The sequence below is a fragment of the Protopterus annectens genome, chromosome 1.part1 (assembly GCF_019279795.1).
Source record: "Protopterus annectens isolate FY-2018-M chromosome 1.part1, PAN1.0, whole genome shotgun sequence".
Taxonomy (NCBI): Eukaryota; Metazoa; Chordata; order Ceratodontiformes; family Protopteridae; genus Protopterus; species Protopterus annectens.
The window spans coordinates 5,580,583-5,598,871 of record NC_056726.1 but is presented as its reverse complement, the minus strand read 5'-3'; the positions used below and the strand labels follow the sequence as shown (position 1 = coordinate 5,598,871).

Genomic DNA, 18,289 nt, shown 5'->3' with positions numbered 1-18,289 from the left:
TATTTTCTGATCAAAGAGAATATTGATGTCCCTCCAAACAATGTGAGGTTTCAAAAATGCACACATTTTTCCAAATGTGCACAGCAGCACAACAGTCTGTGGTGCTTACCTCTAGTGCAGCCAGCCATACACAGTGTATGCCACAGTACACAGATTAAGTGAGTAACATTTTGCCCAGCTCATGTGCACCAGATATTCCAATTTCAAGTATATAAATACACTTAAAAGGGCGCATGCAGCTAACAACAAAGAAGGAAGCTGTGTCAAGAGTAATACATACCTTTATATAACTAGCAGCCCAGGTAAAAGTTTCAAATGTACTAATCTAAATATGTATACTGTGTCTGCTTATTTGGGATGCATATTACAGGGAGTAATACACAAGTGTATATGTGTGTGCATGCATGTGTTTGGGAGGGGGAGAAGTAGGTACCACAGGAGTTTGGTGAGTAAATCAGAATATCTGACTAGTCCCCTGGGTCTGGGTGTGGATGGTATCCCGCGCTCAGCTTCCCAAGATCCTGAAAACACATGTTGCGCATCATATCACACTACCATGCCCACCCACATAAACAAGCCACTCGGACTTATCCTCGTTCATGTCAACTTCTTACACAAGCAAACTGAAACGTTCACTGACTGCAAACCAACAACCTGGTCCACAGTGGTCAGACTGCATTCCTTTCCATCGCAGACCCCACACAGGTGCTTGAGTTACAGTCACCAAGTAACAGAAACGTCACGTGAAAACTGTCATCCACATCGGGTGCTTCTCTCGGGCACTGTTTGTGCGGATATTCACACCACGGAAATTAAAACATCTATTCCAATACTGATCTCTTCTGTTGCCTTACCAACCACATACATCTAGTCAGGTAAGCCATAAGCAGATGTTTTTCCGATGATAGAATCCACACATTTCTCTTCAGCAAAACTGACAATGCCAAGATGTAAAAAAAAGAAAAGAAAGAAAAATGACCGCTACTATTTTACATTTCTGCTTATTGTTGTTCATTTAGCGTCAATCTTGGAATGGAATAAGCCATACCACTTATTTGTGGCAACTAATCCACAGCAACAGAGAAGGAGTACAGTACATTTTGAAGAGAGCTATCCCACATTCTTTTTCAAACTGTGGTCAACCTCCCTTAAGTGGAAAATTCGTAAATTCTGTTTTGTTGTGTGGATTATTTTTATCACCAAATCAACAACCCTGCCCGTTGTTTCCAGTCTCCTCAGAGAGGGCGGGTTTATCACCCATGGTAATAAGAGGCGGAGACAGACACCATGGAAAATATAGGACTTGCAGTTAGAGGATGGGCGGGATTATGGCGTCATACCTCAGGACTGCCTTGACTCTGTGATGTCAACTTGATTTGCAGGACTTATTCTGAATCAGAGAGTGTGAATATAATTTATCTACATCTTAAAGCAAGTGAAGCATTTGACTACCAGCATCGTCATCTTCATCATCCTCATGCCCATCATGGCTACTACAGCCACCACAGGGTCTATGCTGCTACAGCCTATCGGTAATGCAATCAACCTCCCCATAGACCAGGTAAACAAGCAAGCGATTATTTTAAAGCTAGTTAGTTAACTGAAATAATGCATTTCTACAGGTCTCTTGCTGGTCTAGATGTGAGACCTGCTGTTACTGGCAATGGGCTGAGAATAGTTGAAGTGCTTCGTAGTAGTATTTAGTCCAGTAGATGCCTTTCACTGGACATAAAATCTTAAGAACAAAGTAGGTGTTTTGTTTGTAGCCACTTCTGTTTGAATGGGCAGAGTTAGAAATGTGCAGTGAAAATACAGGTTATTGCTTGTGCACTCTTGTTGCTAAAGGCTAAAACTGATTGCTCCAATTTTGTGTTAGCTACGTAGAGAATATGCGAAAAGCAAAATACGTTTTTCTGCATGTATGTCAGCAAATGGGAGTTGTCCCTTCTGCGACAACTCGAACCCCCTCCTCCCTTACTCCCAGACGGCGTTGTTTGCATAGTCGAGTGTCTTTGGTGCGTATTTATTTTTATCGACTTCGACTTCAACTTGTGTAAGACATTGGCAGTAGAAATCAGAAAGTTTGAGTTTATGTTGAAATAAATACTCATTAAGATGCAGCTGCTCTCAGATTTACAGTCAGTTTACCTTGCACAGATGTTGTGATCCTGATATGACGTAATGACTGTCCGCATGACCCCAAAAAAGTAGACTTTACTGGCAGCTGTTACGTAATGCCGTCATCCCCAAGGTGGCGTCATTATGACAAAACCGCAGGAGGTTTATGTAGACTGTTAAAAGTAAAGAAAGACCTAAAGTATTTCATCCATAACACTTTGGTGCTTTTCTAGTGGGGGCTGGTTCTTTTGTGTTCTTGTAAAAAAAAAAAAAAAAAAAAAAAAAAAGAAGCTGTTCTGGTTTTTAAGCCCTAACTTTGATAGGGTTTCTGTCTTTACACACAGTGCAGACTGGAGAAGTTGACCGCAACTGAGCTCAAAATATAAGTATCTTGATTTTTTTTTGATTATTTTTACAGATTACTGTTTTTAAAATTTAATATATATAAAGCACTTTGTCTATTCAGTATCTTCACAAATCCTTATCTGTTTAAAAACTTTCATTTGTCTCTCTAGTGCTTGCTGTCTGTAGGCTATTTTGTCCTACCCCCCCCCCCCCTGTTGGTGTCTTGCTCTTACTTGGTGGCTTTGCAGTTACCCGCCCCTACTGTGACACACCTCCCAGTCTAGTATCATTAGCTCATTCTGCCTAATACAGAGAGAACATTTGATAAGGCCTTCTGTTCCTCCTTTTTCCCTTTCAAAAAGTAAAACAAAACTTTTTTTTTTCTTTCGCCTGAACCTACTTGTGTTCTGACTGTCTTTCTCAATCATTTTGGAAATATACAGTATATTTCAGAGCATTTGTTATAACTGTATTTGCTATAACTGATTTAAGTATTTTTTTTCTGGCTTTTTGATTATTTACTGCTTAGCGACTGCATTTTTCGCCTGTTTATACAGCTCTGCATTTTATTTAAACTATTTTTGTGTTGATTAACTGTTTTGCACTTTTAAAAAGTTATTTGTTGCTTAATTTTACCTGTAGGCTAACAAACTCAAGTGAGCTAGCCGTTTAAAAGCATTTATAGCATTTACTGTCTGTTTTTCCTCTGTTTTCTGCAAAAAAGACAAAAACAAAAAAACAAAAAATCTTGTTTTCCCGCCTTACTGAACTAGAATAGTCCAGTCTTCAGAGTTTGCTGATCTCTGGGCTTTGTCTTGGTTCCTGTGCTATTCCATATCCTTATTTGGATAAAGGGAAGCGTCTTTGTTCACCAGTGGGAGTGGGGAGCACTGAGCAGCCTATTTGTCCCTAGAGGAGTGGTTCCAGCCAGAAACTTGTAGTCTATTGGCCATTTTGGGTCAATTCCTAGCTCTTTTCAGCCCCCTGTAATAAAGCCCGCTTTTTTGCTTGTATTCAACTCAGCACCGCTCCTCGTGGTGTCCTGCAGAGTTCTACAAGCAGCAGAGAGCAAAAGAGTGACTTTTTCCTGATTTAAGTATTTTTTCTGGCTTTTTGATTATTTACTGCTTAGCGACTGCATTTTCGCCTGTTTATACAGCTCTGCATTGTATTTAAACTGTTTTTGTGTTGATTAACTGTTTTGCACCTGTAAAAAGGTTATTTGTTGCTTAATTTTACCTGTAGGCTAACACACTCAAGTGCGCTAGCCGTTTAAAAGCATTTATAGCATTTACTGTCTGTTTTTCCTCTGTTTTCTACAAAAAATATCTTGTTTTCCCACCTTACTGAACTAGAATAGTCCAGTCTTCAGAGTTTGCTGATCTCTGGGCTTTGGCTTGGTTCCTGTGCTATTCCGTATCCTTATTTGGATAAAGGGAAGCTTCTTTGTTCACCAGTGGGAGTGGGGAGCACTGAGCAGCCTACTTGTCCCTAGAGCAGTGGTTCCAGCCAGAAACTTGTAGTCTATTGGCCATTTTGGGTCAATTCCTAGCTCTTTTCAACCTCCTGCTATAAAGCCCGCTTTAGCGTGATTTAGCACAGAGTTGCCCATAGAGCACCATCGGGCAGCGCCGGTTAAACAAGGTTAAACTATTTCTGGCTCCGTAAAGTCTGCTCTTCAATTTTTCCCTTAGAATTTCTCTACTTGCAATCTAAACAGTCTATTCTCCATCTCAAAAGCTCAGCATTTGCTCCTAAAGCATTTTTATATAGGTAAAGTACTTATATACTAAACAAAGTACTACATTAGCCTAGAATCCCCTTGAGTACCCATTTCCTTATAGGTCCCTTCTGACTCAGTTACACAGCAAACTTTTTCACTTTTTCTAGCATGTCGAAGGGTCAGTTGCTAGCGTCCTCTCCTGTTCAGCTGGTGAATCTGGGCATCTTGAGGCAATGTTACAATTGCCTCATATACACAGACAACCCACTCCTTCTCCCACAAAACACAAATACATGTGAGAGATGCAACTATATAGCCAAACTGGAGGCTGAGCTCTCTCAACTCAGGACTGGCAAGACCAGACAGGAGGAGAAGGAAACCACGCACACCACAAATCCAGTTTCACATAGAACTATCACAACTGCAAAACAAACACATAAACACACAAAGACATACTCGGAGGCACTGATCAAAAATCTACCAAAACTACAGAGGCCTCCAAAGCAGACACCCAAGCAACTGCCACCTCAAGACATAAGATATGCAACACATAGTTCTCAAAGTCAGTGTGCTAAACAGTCACAGCCCTTAAGGCCAAACACAATGCCAGACACACTTGTTATAGGTGACTCCATAGTCAGACACACTGACGTCCTACTCACCAGATTGAACAAGGAAAAGATCACAGTAAGCTGCCTGTCAGGCGCTAGAATCCACCACATAACACAAGCACTCAGGTCACTCCACAGCAAGTACAAGTATGACTCGGTCATTGTCCATGCCGGTGTGAACAACCTGAGACGTACCTCCCTGGACTACATGAAAAGAGACATAGAGCAGCTCTCAGATTATGTAGCCCAGGCCGGTATGACCCTGACCCTGAGCAGTATCCTACTCTCACCAAGAATGATGCCACAATACAGAGACAAAATGATCAGCTTTAATAATTGGCTTAATTACTGGTGTCATTCTAAGGGGATCCAATGTCTGTCTGCCTGGGATGACATGCTTGACAAGCCACGCTGCTTTGCAAGGGATGGCTTGCACCTGTCACCCCTGGGCTTCCGGATATTGGCAAAGGCTCTTGCACCCCCATAGTGCCTTTTTTAGGCAAGGCTCAAATGATAAACCTACCACCCTAGAAAACAAAAATGGAAAAAAACTAAGGGTAATACTGCTCAATGCCAGAAGTCTAAACCTCAAGATGCACGCCCTCGAAGCCCTCCTCAGTATGGAGAACATCGATGCCTGTGCTGTGACTGAAACCTGGTTCAAGGCTCCTGAGAGCACCCCAGCACTATCAGGTTATACCTCATATCATGCGTTCCGCCCCAAAATCCAGACCGAACCACAAAAGGAGGGGGAGTATCCATATTCATAAAGGATACCCACACCTCCAGGTTAGTGGCAATGCACAAAGCATCGGAGACCATCCAGGTGCAATTAACCATAGGTAAAACTGCCCTACAGTTTGTAGCATGCTACAGACCACCCTCTCAAACTCAGGAAACCCACACAGCCTTCCTGAAGACACTGGAGAGTATGAATGTCTCTCCAAACACCATCATATTGGGTGACTTCAACTACCCAAGCATAGACTGGGAACATTACTCAAGCCCCAACACCCTAGCCCAAAGGTTCCTGGAGTTCATAAACTCAAATGCTATGGAACAACTAGTCATCATTCCCACAAGAGGAGAAAATATACTAGACCTGATCTTCACAAACATGCGGACAAAATGCTCCACACCGGAAGTATATCCCTCATTGGTGAGATCAGACCATAAATTAATCTCACTGGAGATCCACATCCCGCCCCCAACCCCAGCAAACAAGACCACAGTGAAGAACTTCTCAAAAGCAAACTTCACACTTCTTAAGACTGGAGTGGTATCCTTCAAGGCCCCCGAGCCAGTGGAAACCACAATCCACGCTGCTGAAACCCTTATAAATGCCTTCTACGAGCACCTCCAGGAATGTATGGATCAAGCAATCCCTAATAAAATCAAGCCCCTTTCCACCAAAGGCAGGCACCCGGTCTGGTGGACCCCAGCCATAAACAAACTCTACAACAAGAGGAGAAAGCTACTACATGACAGAGCAAAATCCCTAAAAGGGAAGGCATCTCTGATCAATGCTAGCAAAAAACTACGATCACTCATAAAATCATCCAAGGCCAACTTTGAGAGAAAAATCGCTAAAGACACAAAAGACAATCATAAGGCCTTCTTTAGCTATGTTAGAAACCTGGGTGGAAACTCCCAGATATGCTCAGAGTTAGTCCAAAATGATACAAAAATCACTGAACCCACAGACATTGCCAACATACTGGCAGACAGGTTCAGTGCAAATTTCTCCCCAAAAGGAGAAATATCTATCCCACCAGAGTCTAGCCTCCCAAACATCTCAGATGCCCAGGTGAGAGCTGCTCTCTCTAAAGCAAAAAACACAGCATCAGTGGGACCGGACGGTGTCCCCGGCTGTGTGCTACACAAACTCAATGAGGAACTAAACCCACACATAAGGCTGCTGTTTAATCTTAGCCTTACTACAGGATACGTACCCAAAGAATGGCGTACGGCAACTGTGGTCCCACTCCATAAAGGCGGTGCTTCTACGGACCTTGGAAATTACCGCCCCATAAGCTTGACGAGCCTTGTCTGCAAAGCTATGGAGAGGATCATAATGGAACTCATAAATAAAGACATTGGGGACCTACAGACACTGGATCCTACCCAATTTGGCTTTGTCAAGGGCAGATCCTGCCTCTTGAACTTGGTCGACTTTTTCGAAACAGTCCCTAAGGCCATTGATGAGGGTAAGGCAGTTCACACAGCCTACCTTGACCTAGCAAAAGCGTTCGACACAATACCCCACTCGGGCATCATAGAAAAGCTCACCAGCTTAGATGTAAACCCATATGTCACAAGATGGGTTGCAAACTGGCTCAAGGACAGAACCCACAGGGTTAGAGTTGCTGGTTCCTTGTCAGACTCTAAGCCGGTCACAAGCGGTGTCCCACAGGGCTCAGTCCTGAGCCCCCTCTTGTTTGGCATTTATTTTTCTGAAGTGCAGGCAAACATAGGGGGATTGTGGCTGACAAAATTTGCAGATGACTGCAAACTGGGCACCATAATTGACACTCAATCAGACACATATATCCTCCAGAGAGGTCTCATAGAAGTGGATAACTGGTGCCAGAGCCATGGCCTTAAGCTAAATGCCAAAAAATGTATAGTCATACCCTTTGGGAAAAACAAGGTAACCCCTAATTACCACATAGGTGGTAATCCATTAAACACGGAAGAAGTTATCAGGGACCTGGGGACCCAAGTTGACAGTAACCTCTCTTTTGGCACTCACATTGCCACAGTGGTTAGGAAGACCTTCTACATTGCCCACCTGATCATGAAGGGATTCACATCCAGATCAGGAGAGGTCATTGTACCCCTGTACTCTTCACTTATCAGACCAATGATTGAGTACAACGCCCCATTCGGAATGTACCTTACCCGACACCTGCAGCAGTTGGAAAGACCCCAAAAGTTCCTCACCAAAAGGATAAAGGGGCTCAAACATATGTCATACGCTGCCCGACTGAAGAAACTCCAGCTCTATTCAGTTGCATACCGTCTGCTCAGAGGTGATCTGTGCCTGACATACAAGGCCATGTCCAACCCGGAATTAATGGACATGCTCCACCTCAAAAAATCCAAATCCACCAGAGCCACGAGAGCAAGAGACTTAAACTTCAACACGGATATAAACAGGACATGCTGGAGGGACAGATTCATCACCCAGAGACTCCCTACACTATAAATGTATCTCAACAACACAATCCACCAGTAAATATGGTATCCAGAAAATGAAAGAAGTGCCCACTAGCACTAGAACTCTTCCACTAGCAAAATTTGTGGACAACAAAATTAAGCATATTTGCACAGAAAACCCGTATATACTAAAGGATTCTTGGGACCTATTGAGAATCATAACTACTGAATTGTTTGATGACAATCTTACTTTTATTACCATTGATGTGATAGACCTATTTACATGCATTCCTCATAATGAGGGTCTGGCTATGTTTGAGGACAAAATATACAGTGACATCAAATTAACTCTTTCAGATAAAAGTGCCATCATGAATTTAATTGATATGGTATTAAAATATAATTATTTTATGTTCAATGGCGAATACTATCAGCAAGTGCAGGGCATATCTATGGGGGCCGCGTGTGCCCCAACATATGCCAATATTGTTTTAGCTAAATGGGAAGAGGATTATATTTTGAATTCTGAATATCAAAACAATTGGCTATTATATAGATGCTTCCTAGATGACATAGTCATTTTTTGGATAGGTGATATGAATAAGTTTGAAGAGTTTTTTACTTATATTAATAATACAACAAGCTTCTTAAAATTTACATACACTGCATCCAAGGAAAAACTTCAGTATCTGGATGTAGAAATATATAAAACGACAACGGATTTTGAATCTAGGATATACAGGAAAAAAACATTTTGTAATTCGTATCTCCATTACACTAGCGCACACCCCTCACATTGTAAAAAGAACATTATCAAAGGACAATTTGTGAGGGGTAGTCGTATGACTAGTTCAAATGAAGATTATAATTTGGAATGTGAATTCCTTGAAAAAATGTTTATAGAAAAAGGATATCCTTTATTATTTGTCAAAGCAATAAGGAAAGAAGTTGAAAAGGGTAGAAACAACAAATTTCAACCTATAAAGGGGAGAACAACAGACTATTATGTCAATGGTATACCATCTGAATCAAGGGATACCAACAATTATGAACATGCCCTGGTCTTAGAATATAATATGACTAATATTAAATTTGGTGAAATTTTTAGAAATGAATGGGAAAAATTCTTAATGTTCGTAGATATGGAAAATATTAAGAGTACTATTCCAAAATTAGTATATAAAAATGCAAGGAGTATGAAAAATATTCTGGAATCAAATTCAAATAATACAATCAACAATTTTAGTGGAAATATAAGAGGTACAATAAATAGGCAGATTAGGATGGGAAGTTTTAGGTGCGGCCACTGCAACCAATGTGAATTCATTTTAAATACAAACGAAATATGTATAGTTAAAAAACACATAACTATAACAAATGCAAAACATTATACTTGTGAGACTAAGGGAGTTATTTATTTGGCGCAATGTAAAGCATGCAGCTCATTTTATATAGGTAAAACGGAACGTGCTTTGAGAAGAAGGATATACGAACATAATTATGAAATTCAGAAATGTAAAGATACAAATGCACTTTATAGGCATACAAAGGAATGTCCAGAGGCCAAATTTGGATTTTTTGTGCTTGAGCAGGTCAATAAACAATTGAGGGGAGGTTTATGGGAAGAATGGCTAGCTTATAAAGAATTATGGTGGCAAATTAAGTTAGATGCCACGAGAAAACCTGGTCTTAATGACCATATATCCCTAACCCCAGTGTTAAAATTGAGAGCTGCTGATGTTTAATACATTGTAGTACTGGACAAAACCACTGGATGGCAGTAGTAACTTAGTAAAGAGTAATAGTACAAATAGGGCATTACATTTTGGATTGTATTTAGTTTTAATTATTTATAACACAGAGATATATATATATATTTTATGCAAGAAATTGGGTTTTAATAGTAACAAAATAATATACATTTATTTATTGACATGGTTTACATAATTTATTTAAACACCACACACATTGGAAGGTAAATGAAATTTTTACTATTGGGAATAAACATGAAATGCTTTGATTTAATATTCATGAGATGCAATGACATTTGATTAGTTCGATTGAAATGCATTTCAGTGAATAGGCTGTTTTTAAATTTTTATGTGTATTTAAACTGTAAATTGTTTTTTTTTTTTTTTTTTGGATAGAATCTGATGAAGTCCTGGTTTATGTTGGACGAAAACGCAACAGTTTTAAAAGAGTGTTTATTTTTTGGTGTTTGTTCTGCCTAATAAAACTTTTCTTTCGTTTTCTGGATACCATATTTACTCCCTACACTATGTAACAGAATCCCAGTCCATGTGAGGCAGAGCCCCTCACTGACTCAGTTCAAGAGAAATCTTGACGAGTGGATGGGAGATCGTAGGTTTACCCCGGGAATCATCTCTGTGTCACTGCTGGACAGAGGCACAGCAAACTAATGGGTATAGTATTCTCATCCTAAGGGGTGGTGAAAGCCACACACACTCTGGCTAGGCTTATAAATGCCCTAGGGCAGATAGCCTAGTATGAACCTATGACATGTCAGTAGGGCTCAGGAGCAGTGTTAGGCAACAAGGGGTGCAGTGTAGAGTGTTGTTGAATCCATCCACGTGTGGATGACGAGGAGAATGTTTATGTCCTTCAGTCATAAATTGAAGTCTAAACCAAAACAAGTGTAAATAACACAGCTGTGACATTGTTATTAAATATGTTTCTAGTACTGACGTAGGAAGTTCACGGAAGATTTGTGTAATATGCTGAGATTGTTCACTTGGCAATTTTTACAGAAATGATTGCTGTGGTAAGTGTTTTTTATTGCAGCTAGAGTACAGACTTCCCTGTATTAAAATATGCATAAAAAATAAACTAACTTTCCTACAAACATCAAGCAATATTTCATTACATTCTCACAAGTAGGAGAACACAACTTTGCAACTCTTGCTAAAGCAAACTGATTGCATCATACACATTCATCATTGTAAACTCCTTCCTTCCAATAAACACCCTGCATGACTTTAGATCCCAAACTCCTTCAATCCCCAGCCTTCAAGTGCACAAATTAAACTCCGTCAGCTCACCTTTTCCTCAGTACTAGATCCTAAAGCATAACCGTCCTTGCTTATGAGGATAACGTCAGTTGTCTCTCTCACTTTCTATTGTACCCAGTGCATATGGTTCCAAAATAGTGGAGTTAAGACGCATATTATACTTTCACATTCTCTAATACAGTTAATTTACACACACACACACACATTCATTTTCTACTCTCCCTTTCCCCTTCAAGTCATCCCCCACCACACACACACACACACACACACACACACACACACACACACACACACACACACACACTATCCACCTAGTCATTTGTACTCAGACTTTTCCTTTCTAGGATCATCTTCCTTTGCTCACGTCTATAAATTTCACTGTTGTAAGTAGTACAATTGTCTTTGTTATTTGGAACTGCTCTGAATATTAGAATCGGTAAAAATAATTGCATTAGATACCTTTCTATACGATTTTCTAAATTCATCTGTTATTGTACACTGTATTTGTTCACCTAACCAAGTTACCTAGTGGTTGGTATTTTTTCCAGCTTCACAATATTTGTAAAGAGTTAGTGTGTTTCTGTCTTGAGTTTTCTAATCTAAATCTGGACTGAGCCTGAAAGAGGTCCACTTGAGTCAATGTTCTACTGTAATTAACATATACAATAATTAATGCATATTTTCTGAAGCATACGAAACTTGTGTACTAAGGTGGTATTAAAACCCATTTTTCATCATTATAATTTTACTGGTGACACAGAAGAATTCTGAGGCAACCCAGGGCACACATTTTTGAAAATTAAGACTTCCCATTATTCTGCAAGACTTCCTAGCCAAACACTTGCTCTGTTCTTGCCCAACACCAGGATAAATTATATCCCTAAATGTGAATAAATACCTATTCATACCTTACACCTTACTATTCCTTCTTCAATCACTTCCTTATTTTTATCAGTTTCTCTGTCCTGGCTTTCTCTCTAAATATACTGTAAGCCTGCTTTTATCTCATTTCATATTGGAATTCCTGTATATATTATACTAAGTGACCTTTAATTTCTCTATGAACTGGGTAAAATTTCTCTAAATATTAAATCATTGTCATATAACTTGTATCTATTCTTAACCAATGTTTTCATGTTATGTCTAATTTGGTAATTATTTAAACTTCAGTTGTTTTGCTTTTTCTTTTTTTGTTTTTTGTATTATTTTTAAAGATTGTAAAATTATTGTTTAATACTTTGGAGCTTTTCTCAACAGGCCTCCTACCCATCTGGACTTTCATGGTAATCAAATGGCAATAAATAAGTACTGGCTCTCCACTCTGGTGTGTTTCATGTCTTGGGCAGTGGGTGTTTGATCTGTCTGTACACTCAGTTGTGTGCAGAACAACAGACTGTGATTTCTCAAGGTATTCTGTGGTGTTTGTGCCAGTCAAAGTGTATATTAGTTTAAGTTTTAATAATTGTGGTTGCTTGATGGACCATTAAATCAGACTTCAGATTTTTTTTTGTTTAAATTGTAAAATGTTGATATATGCTGATGATGCACAGATGTGTGAACTGTTGTGAGGGATGTCCAGGATAAACTGAGACCATCAGGTCAACAATTATGAATGGAACAAAAAGTTACTGTGGATTGGAAGTTATTAAAAGAACCTCAAATAAATATTTCTGATTGAGTCCTATTTTCATAGTTCATAGTGTCTACACTCTAGGCTTACTTGTCAGAAGTAGCACTTGCCCTTGTGAGAGCACTTGCACTTGTGACGTGTATTTGTTTAAGTCCTTAGTGTTTATGCAACTGCCCAGTACTTTGATGTGTAGCAAGTGTTTGAACCAGATGGAATGGTAATATCTCATATTTGTCCTTTTCTGTGCAATATGGCTGCCACCTGTCAGAAAATACTGCTAATGGGTATGAATAAAGGTCAGGTCTCTGTCAGGAAGCCCGGTTTTGCAGTGTACTTTTTAGGAGTTCTGAGTTCCTGTACATCCCAGAAGTACATTTTTCCAAACTATGTACTGTATCACATGCATTGCCCAAGTTCTGTTGTCAGAACAGTATTTTTAACTGGTATCATTGAAGGTGTAAAATCATTCCAATTCCTTTCTGTGTTGCAGAGTAGAAGTGCACAGTTCCTGAATAATCTGAGCTACCATTTGTATAATAGTAAAGCTGTGGGTCTGTTTTCTGGTTACAGATATTTTTGTAATATAGAAATACATGTGCAGTTTTTGCTTCAGTGTAAATAATATGCTGTGAAGATGAACCAAATATCAGAAAAATATGAGACACTCATCAGAAAGCAGTTTGCAAAAATTTCTTCTTCCCGTCCTACAGTGTGATTTTTTTTTTTTTTTTTATTGTTCATATTAATCTGACAAAATAATTTCAGCAAGTTCACCTTGTGCATAAACTAGAAGAATCCTATGAAATGACTTTAACATTTACTAAATAAATTATTTGCCGTTACTTCAAAACCATCAGTAACATAAGTAACCAGAAAGGAAGCATTTCAGATTTAAACATTGGAAAGGTTGGTGCAAGGAAAATCTTCCAAAGGTGGTAACCATAGCACTGTGACATCGCCTTCAGACTAATCTTTATTTTATATTCTGTCTGACCAAGATGTGCCTGCTTTCAGTAGAGGCCTGGAAGGAAAACAGAACATAATTACTGTATTACGTCTATGATGTCCTATTGCAACTGTTATGTTAGAGATTTCCAAGAAACAACAGACAGGTAGAAAGCAGTGTATCACCATGCAATTAATTATGTGTTATAGGGGTAACAGAGCAAAGATAATGTGTAGAGAATAAAACTAGGTGTTTTTCTCTTCTGTCTTTATCCTGCATGCTTAATTCTGACTTTGTCTTATCAATTTCCTTGTTTTTTATACCTCCAAATGTTTAAAGTTTTTTTAATACTGCGACAGAAATCGACCCATTTCCTATGTTAGACCATAATGTTCATTAAATCAGATTTTTCTTCGGTCTTTGATTTTGCCAAGAGTGCTATTGTAAGCACCCACAGAGCACTCAGAATTGCCTCGTTCTGTAGTTCATATGGCATTACATAGTGAGTAATGGAGTGACAGACTTTGCAGCTTTGTTGTTCTCACATCCATGCTGCCTACAGTAGGGATATATTAAGTATGTTTGGAGATTCCTTTTTTATTAGTCAAGTTGCTGCTGCTACCAGTGGAAGTATCTTATTTTCCTTAGCCGACATTACTCTGGTTTATGCATGTATTCTTGATATTTTATAATTTTATGTCTTTCAGTTCAGTTGTAGTTATTTCAGTATTGAGTGCAGCTGTTGTCCTTTTCTCTTTAGCTATTCTGTTTTTTTGCTACTGTATCTTTAACTGTTATTGGATGATGTCATGTAATTACCTTTTTACTTTTAATAATTATTACTGGTTTGTGTTTCTAGTGCCTCTCGGCTATCTCTATAAGTGTTTGCACATGAGCTTTATGATGCGTCTGTGTCCAGAGAACAGTACACTACATAACTGAAAGGCTACACAATGACTTATTCTCCAAAGCCTGTTTAACTGGGCATTAAACTTGTCCCAGGAAAGCAAAGCTGCATTATTTTCTTTCTACGTCTAATGCTAATGTCAGGGGTGCTGAATTTCATTTTTTCTTCAAGGAGACAGTGGTAGGTTATCAAAAGCAGTTGAAGCTACTTTTTAATTTAGTATGCAACAAAAGAAAATGTTTGCTTGAGTTAGTAACCATCCTTTTCAACTGTCTACTGTCTTTCTGTGCTGACACCTCTTAGAAAAATGTCTCCCACTATTTTATAATGAAAAGTTAATTCATGAGAAGAGTATCACATGTTGTCAATTTCTAATGAGAAGAACTATTAGTACCATGTGTTTTTTGGTGTATTTGCATTACTTATCATTGAGACCTGATGGTGATCTGTTATCTTTCCCTAGATATTTCTGTATTCACAGTGCTCGATGCCCAACTGTAGGTCAGTCAGTGTAGCAGAACTCATGAATCTGAAATGAGTGGTAAAGTAGGAATGCATGGTACTGCACAATAAGCAGCAATGAAGAGTAGTTTTCATAGGGGCCTGTACTGCTGAAACAGATTCTGATCTATAAAGTGAGCTTTAGCACGTTATGGGATGCTATAGCACCCATAAAGTGAGCGAGCTATATGTGCTATAGCACCCATAAAGTGAGCAAGCTATATGTGCTATAACACCCATAAAGTGAGTGAGCTATATGTACTATAGCACCCATAAAGTGAGCAAGCTATATGTGCTATAGCACCCATAAAGTGAGCGAGCTATATGTGCTATAGCACCCATAAAGTGAGCAAGCTATATGTGTTATAGCACCCATAAAGTGAGCGAGCTATATGTGTTATAGCACCCATAAAATGAGCTAGCTTTTGCACCCATAAAGTGAGCGAGCTATATGTGCTGTAGCACCCATAACATGGCCAAGCTATATGTACAATAGCACCCATAAAGTGACTGAGCTGTATGTACTATAGCACCCATAAAGTGAATGAGCTGCATGTACTATAGCACCCATAAAGTGAGCGAACTATATGTGCTATAGAACCCATAAAGTGAGCAGGCTATATGTGCTATAGCACCCAAAAAGTGAATGAGCTATATATGCTATAGTACCCATAAAGTGAGTGAGCTACATGTGCTATAGCACCCATAAAGTGAGTGAACTGTATGTGCTATAGCATCCATAAAGTGAGCGAGCTATATGTGCTATAGCGCCCATAAAGTGAGCAAGCTATATGTGTTATAGCACCCATAAAGTGAGCGAGCTATATGTGCTATAGCACCCATAAAATGAGCTAGCTATAGCACCCATAAAGTGAGTGAGCTATATGTGCTATAGCACCCATAAAATGAGCTAGCTATAGCACCCATAAAGTGAGCAAGCTGTATGTGCTATAGCACCCATAACGTGGCCGAGCTATATGTACAATAGCACCCATAAAGTGACTGAGCTGTATGTACTATAGCACCCATAAAGTGAGCCAACTATATGTGCTATAGAACCCATAAAGTGAGCAGGCTATATGTGCTATAGCACCCAAAAAGTGAGTGAGCTATGTATGCTATAGCACCCATAAAGTGAATGAGCTACATGTGCTATAGCACCCATAAAGTGAGTGAGTGAGCTACATGTGCTATAGCACCCATAAAGTGACTGAGCTGTATGTACTGTAGCACCCATAAAGTGAGAGAACTATATGTGCTATAGAACCCATAAAATGAGCTAGCTATAGCACCCATAAAGTGAGCGAGCTATATGTGCTATAGCATCCATAAAGTGGCCGAGCTATATGTACTATAGCACCCATAAAGTGACTGAGCTGTATGTACTGTAGCACCCATAAAGTGAGAGAACTATATGTGCTATAGAACCCATAAAGTGAGCAGGCTATATGTGCTATAGCACCCAAAAAGTGAGTGAGCTATGTATACTATAGCACCCATAAAGTGAGTGAGCTACATGTGCTATAGCACCCATAAAGTGAGCGAGCTATATGTGCTATAGTACCCATAAAGTGAGCAAGCTATGTGCTATAACACCCATAAAGTGAGCGAGCTGTATGTGCTATAACACCCATAAAGGGAGCGAGCTGTATGTGCTATAACACCCATAAAGGGAGCGAGCTGTATGTGCTATAACACCCATAAAGGGAGCGAGCTGTATGTGCTATAACACCCATAAAGGGAGCGAGCTGTATGTGCTATAGCACCCATAAAGTGAACAAGCTATATGTGCTATAGCACCCATAAAGTGAACAAGCTATATGTGCTATAGCACCCATAAAGTGAGCAAGCTATATGTGCTATAGCACCCATAAAGTGAGCTAGCTATATGTGCTATAGCACCCATAAAGTGAGCTAGCTATATGTGCTATAGCACCCATAAAGTGAGCTAGCTATATGTGCTATAGCACCCATATGGTGCTTTGATTACTTAGTGAGCTGCACTGCATTACTTTTGTTTCTAAATGTATTATTATTTCATATACAAAGACAGCAGCTGTTTAATTCATTTAAAAAGAGTAATGAGTTGCAATAATGTTTCATTGGCCTTTGGTCTCGTAAAGTGATGGGTTATTTCTCATATCAAATAATTAGATTTATTTCTAATACTGACACTGCACTGCATGAAGGGGATGCTGTCCTTCAGATTCAGGATTAAACTGAGGTTTGATCTGTCTAATTGGTCCTAATTTAGGTAGACATAAAGGTTTTTATGTGACTTTTTGAAAAAAAGTAAGGGATACTTTATTTGTAAACTTGAATTCACATGCAGTACACTGTCTCTCATTCTCCCTTCACTTTATAATATAAAAGTGCATCACATCTTTTTTTTCCACAAACTACATATTGTCAGAAATAATACTTTCTCACTTACCTCTCTAAGCTTCCCATACAATACCATAGTCGTATGTTTGTTTTAAAACATTCATACTTTATAATTTTCTTTAAATTTAGTTTAAAAATCTGATTTTTTTTACAGTTCAAAAAGAATGCTGGTGTTTCTTCCACACAACAGAAATTGGATTGTATTTCTTCTTGTGCTTTTACCTGTGAAAGGAAATATGAAGTATAATCTAAGAATATCTCCAAAAAATCCACACATTCATGAAATGTCTCCAAACTTCTTTTACCTGTTTTTTACTGCTTCTTTTATTCCATCATATAATCCTTTCCAAAGAAAAATCAATTATTAAGCCATCATTCTTTGCCACCATTTCCTTTTTATCAGTTTTATATCATCCTTTTTCATTTCTTCTAACTTAATTTTTCCTTCGTATTCCTTTTCTTTATAGTTAATTACTTTCTGTTTTTCCTTTTCTTGACCATACATTTTTTCATGTTGTATACTTCTTTATATAATAATCTTGGTATTTCCTTTCTGTCAGAGCTTTATTACCGTAAAAATGCACTGATGCTGTAAATGCCAGTTGATTTAACTAAATCAATTCCCCATTTTATTTATTTATTTTACATTTGTTGACCGGGCTAGTCTGCTGGATATATGTCCATTTTCAGTAGAGGACCGGGGAGAAAAGCTCCAGTTGATGATAAAAAAAAAATGCAGTTTTAACATACACACAGAGACAGTGACATATACAGTCAAGATTATGCTAAAAAGGCTGTACATAACTAAAAGGTTGAGACAAAGGTATATACAGTCAATATGCAGTATGGTACAAAGGTAAGGTACAGAAGTTGTACTTGATTCACCAAGAGGAATTAAATTCAAAGTGTCTATTGGTTACAGTTCCTGCTTTCAT

At 38.8% G+C, this 18,289-nt stretch overlaps 1 protein-coding gene across 1 annotated transcript in view; it reads left to right on the top strand.

The window, feature by feature from the left end:
* Window positions 1-346: 346 nt before the first annotated feature.
* The window catches only part of MBOAT2 (membrane bound O-acyltransferase domain containing 2), a 2,181,512-nt gene continuing 2,163,569 nt past the window's right edge, over window positions 347-18,289 (top strand). Inside the window, exon 1 of the mRNA XM_044073271.1 lies at window positions 347-1,561. Within this exon, the coding sequence (XP_043929206.1) occupies window positions 1,478-1,561 (84 nt within the window). The 5' untranslated portion in view covers window positions 347-1,477. The remainder of the gene's footprint in view (window positions 1,562-18,289) is intronic.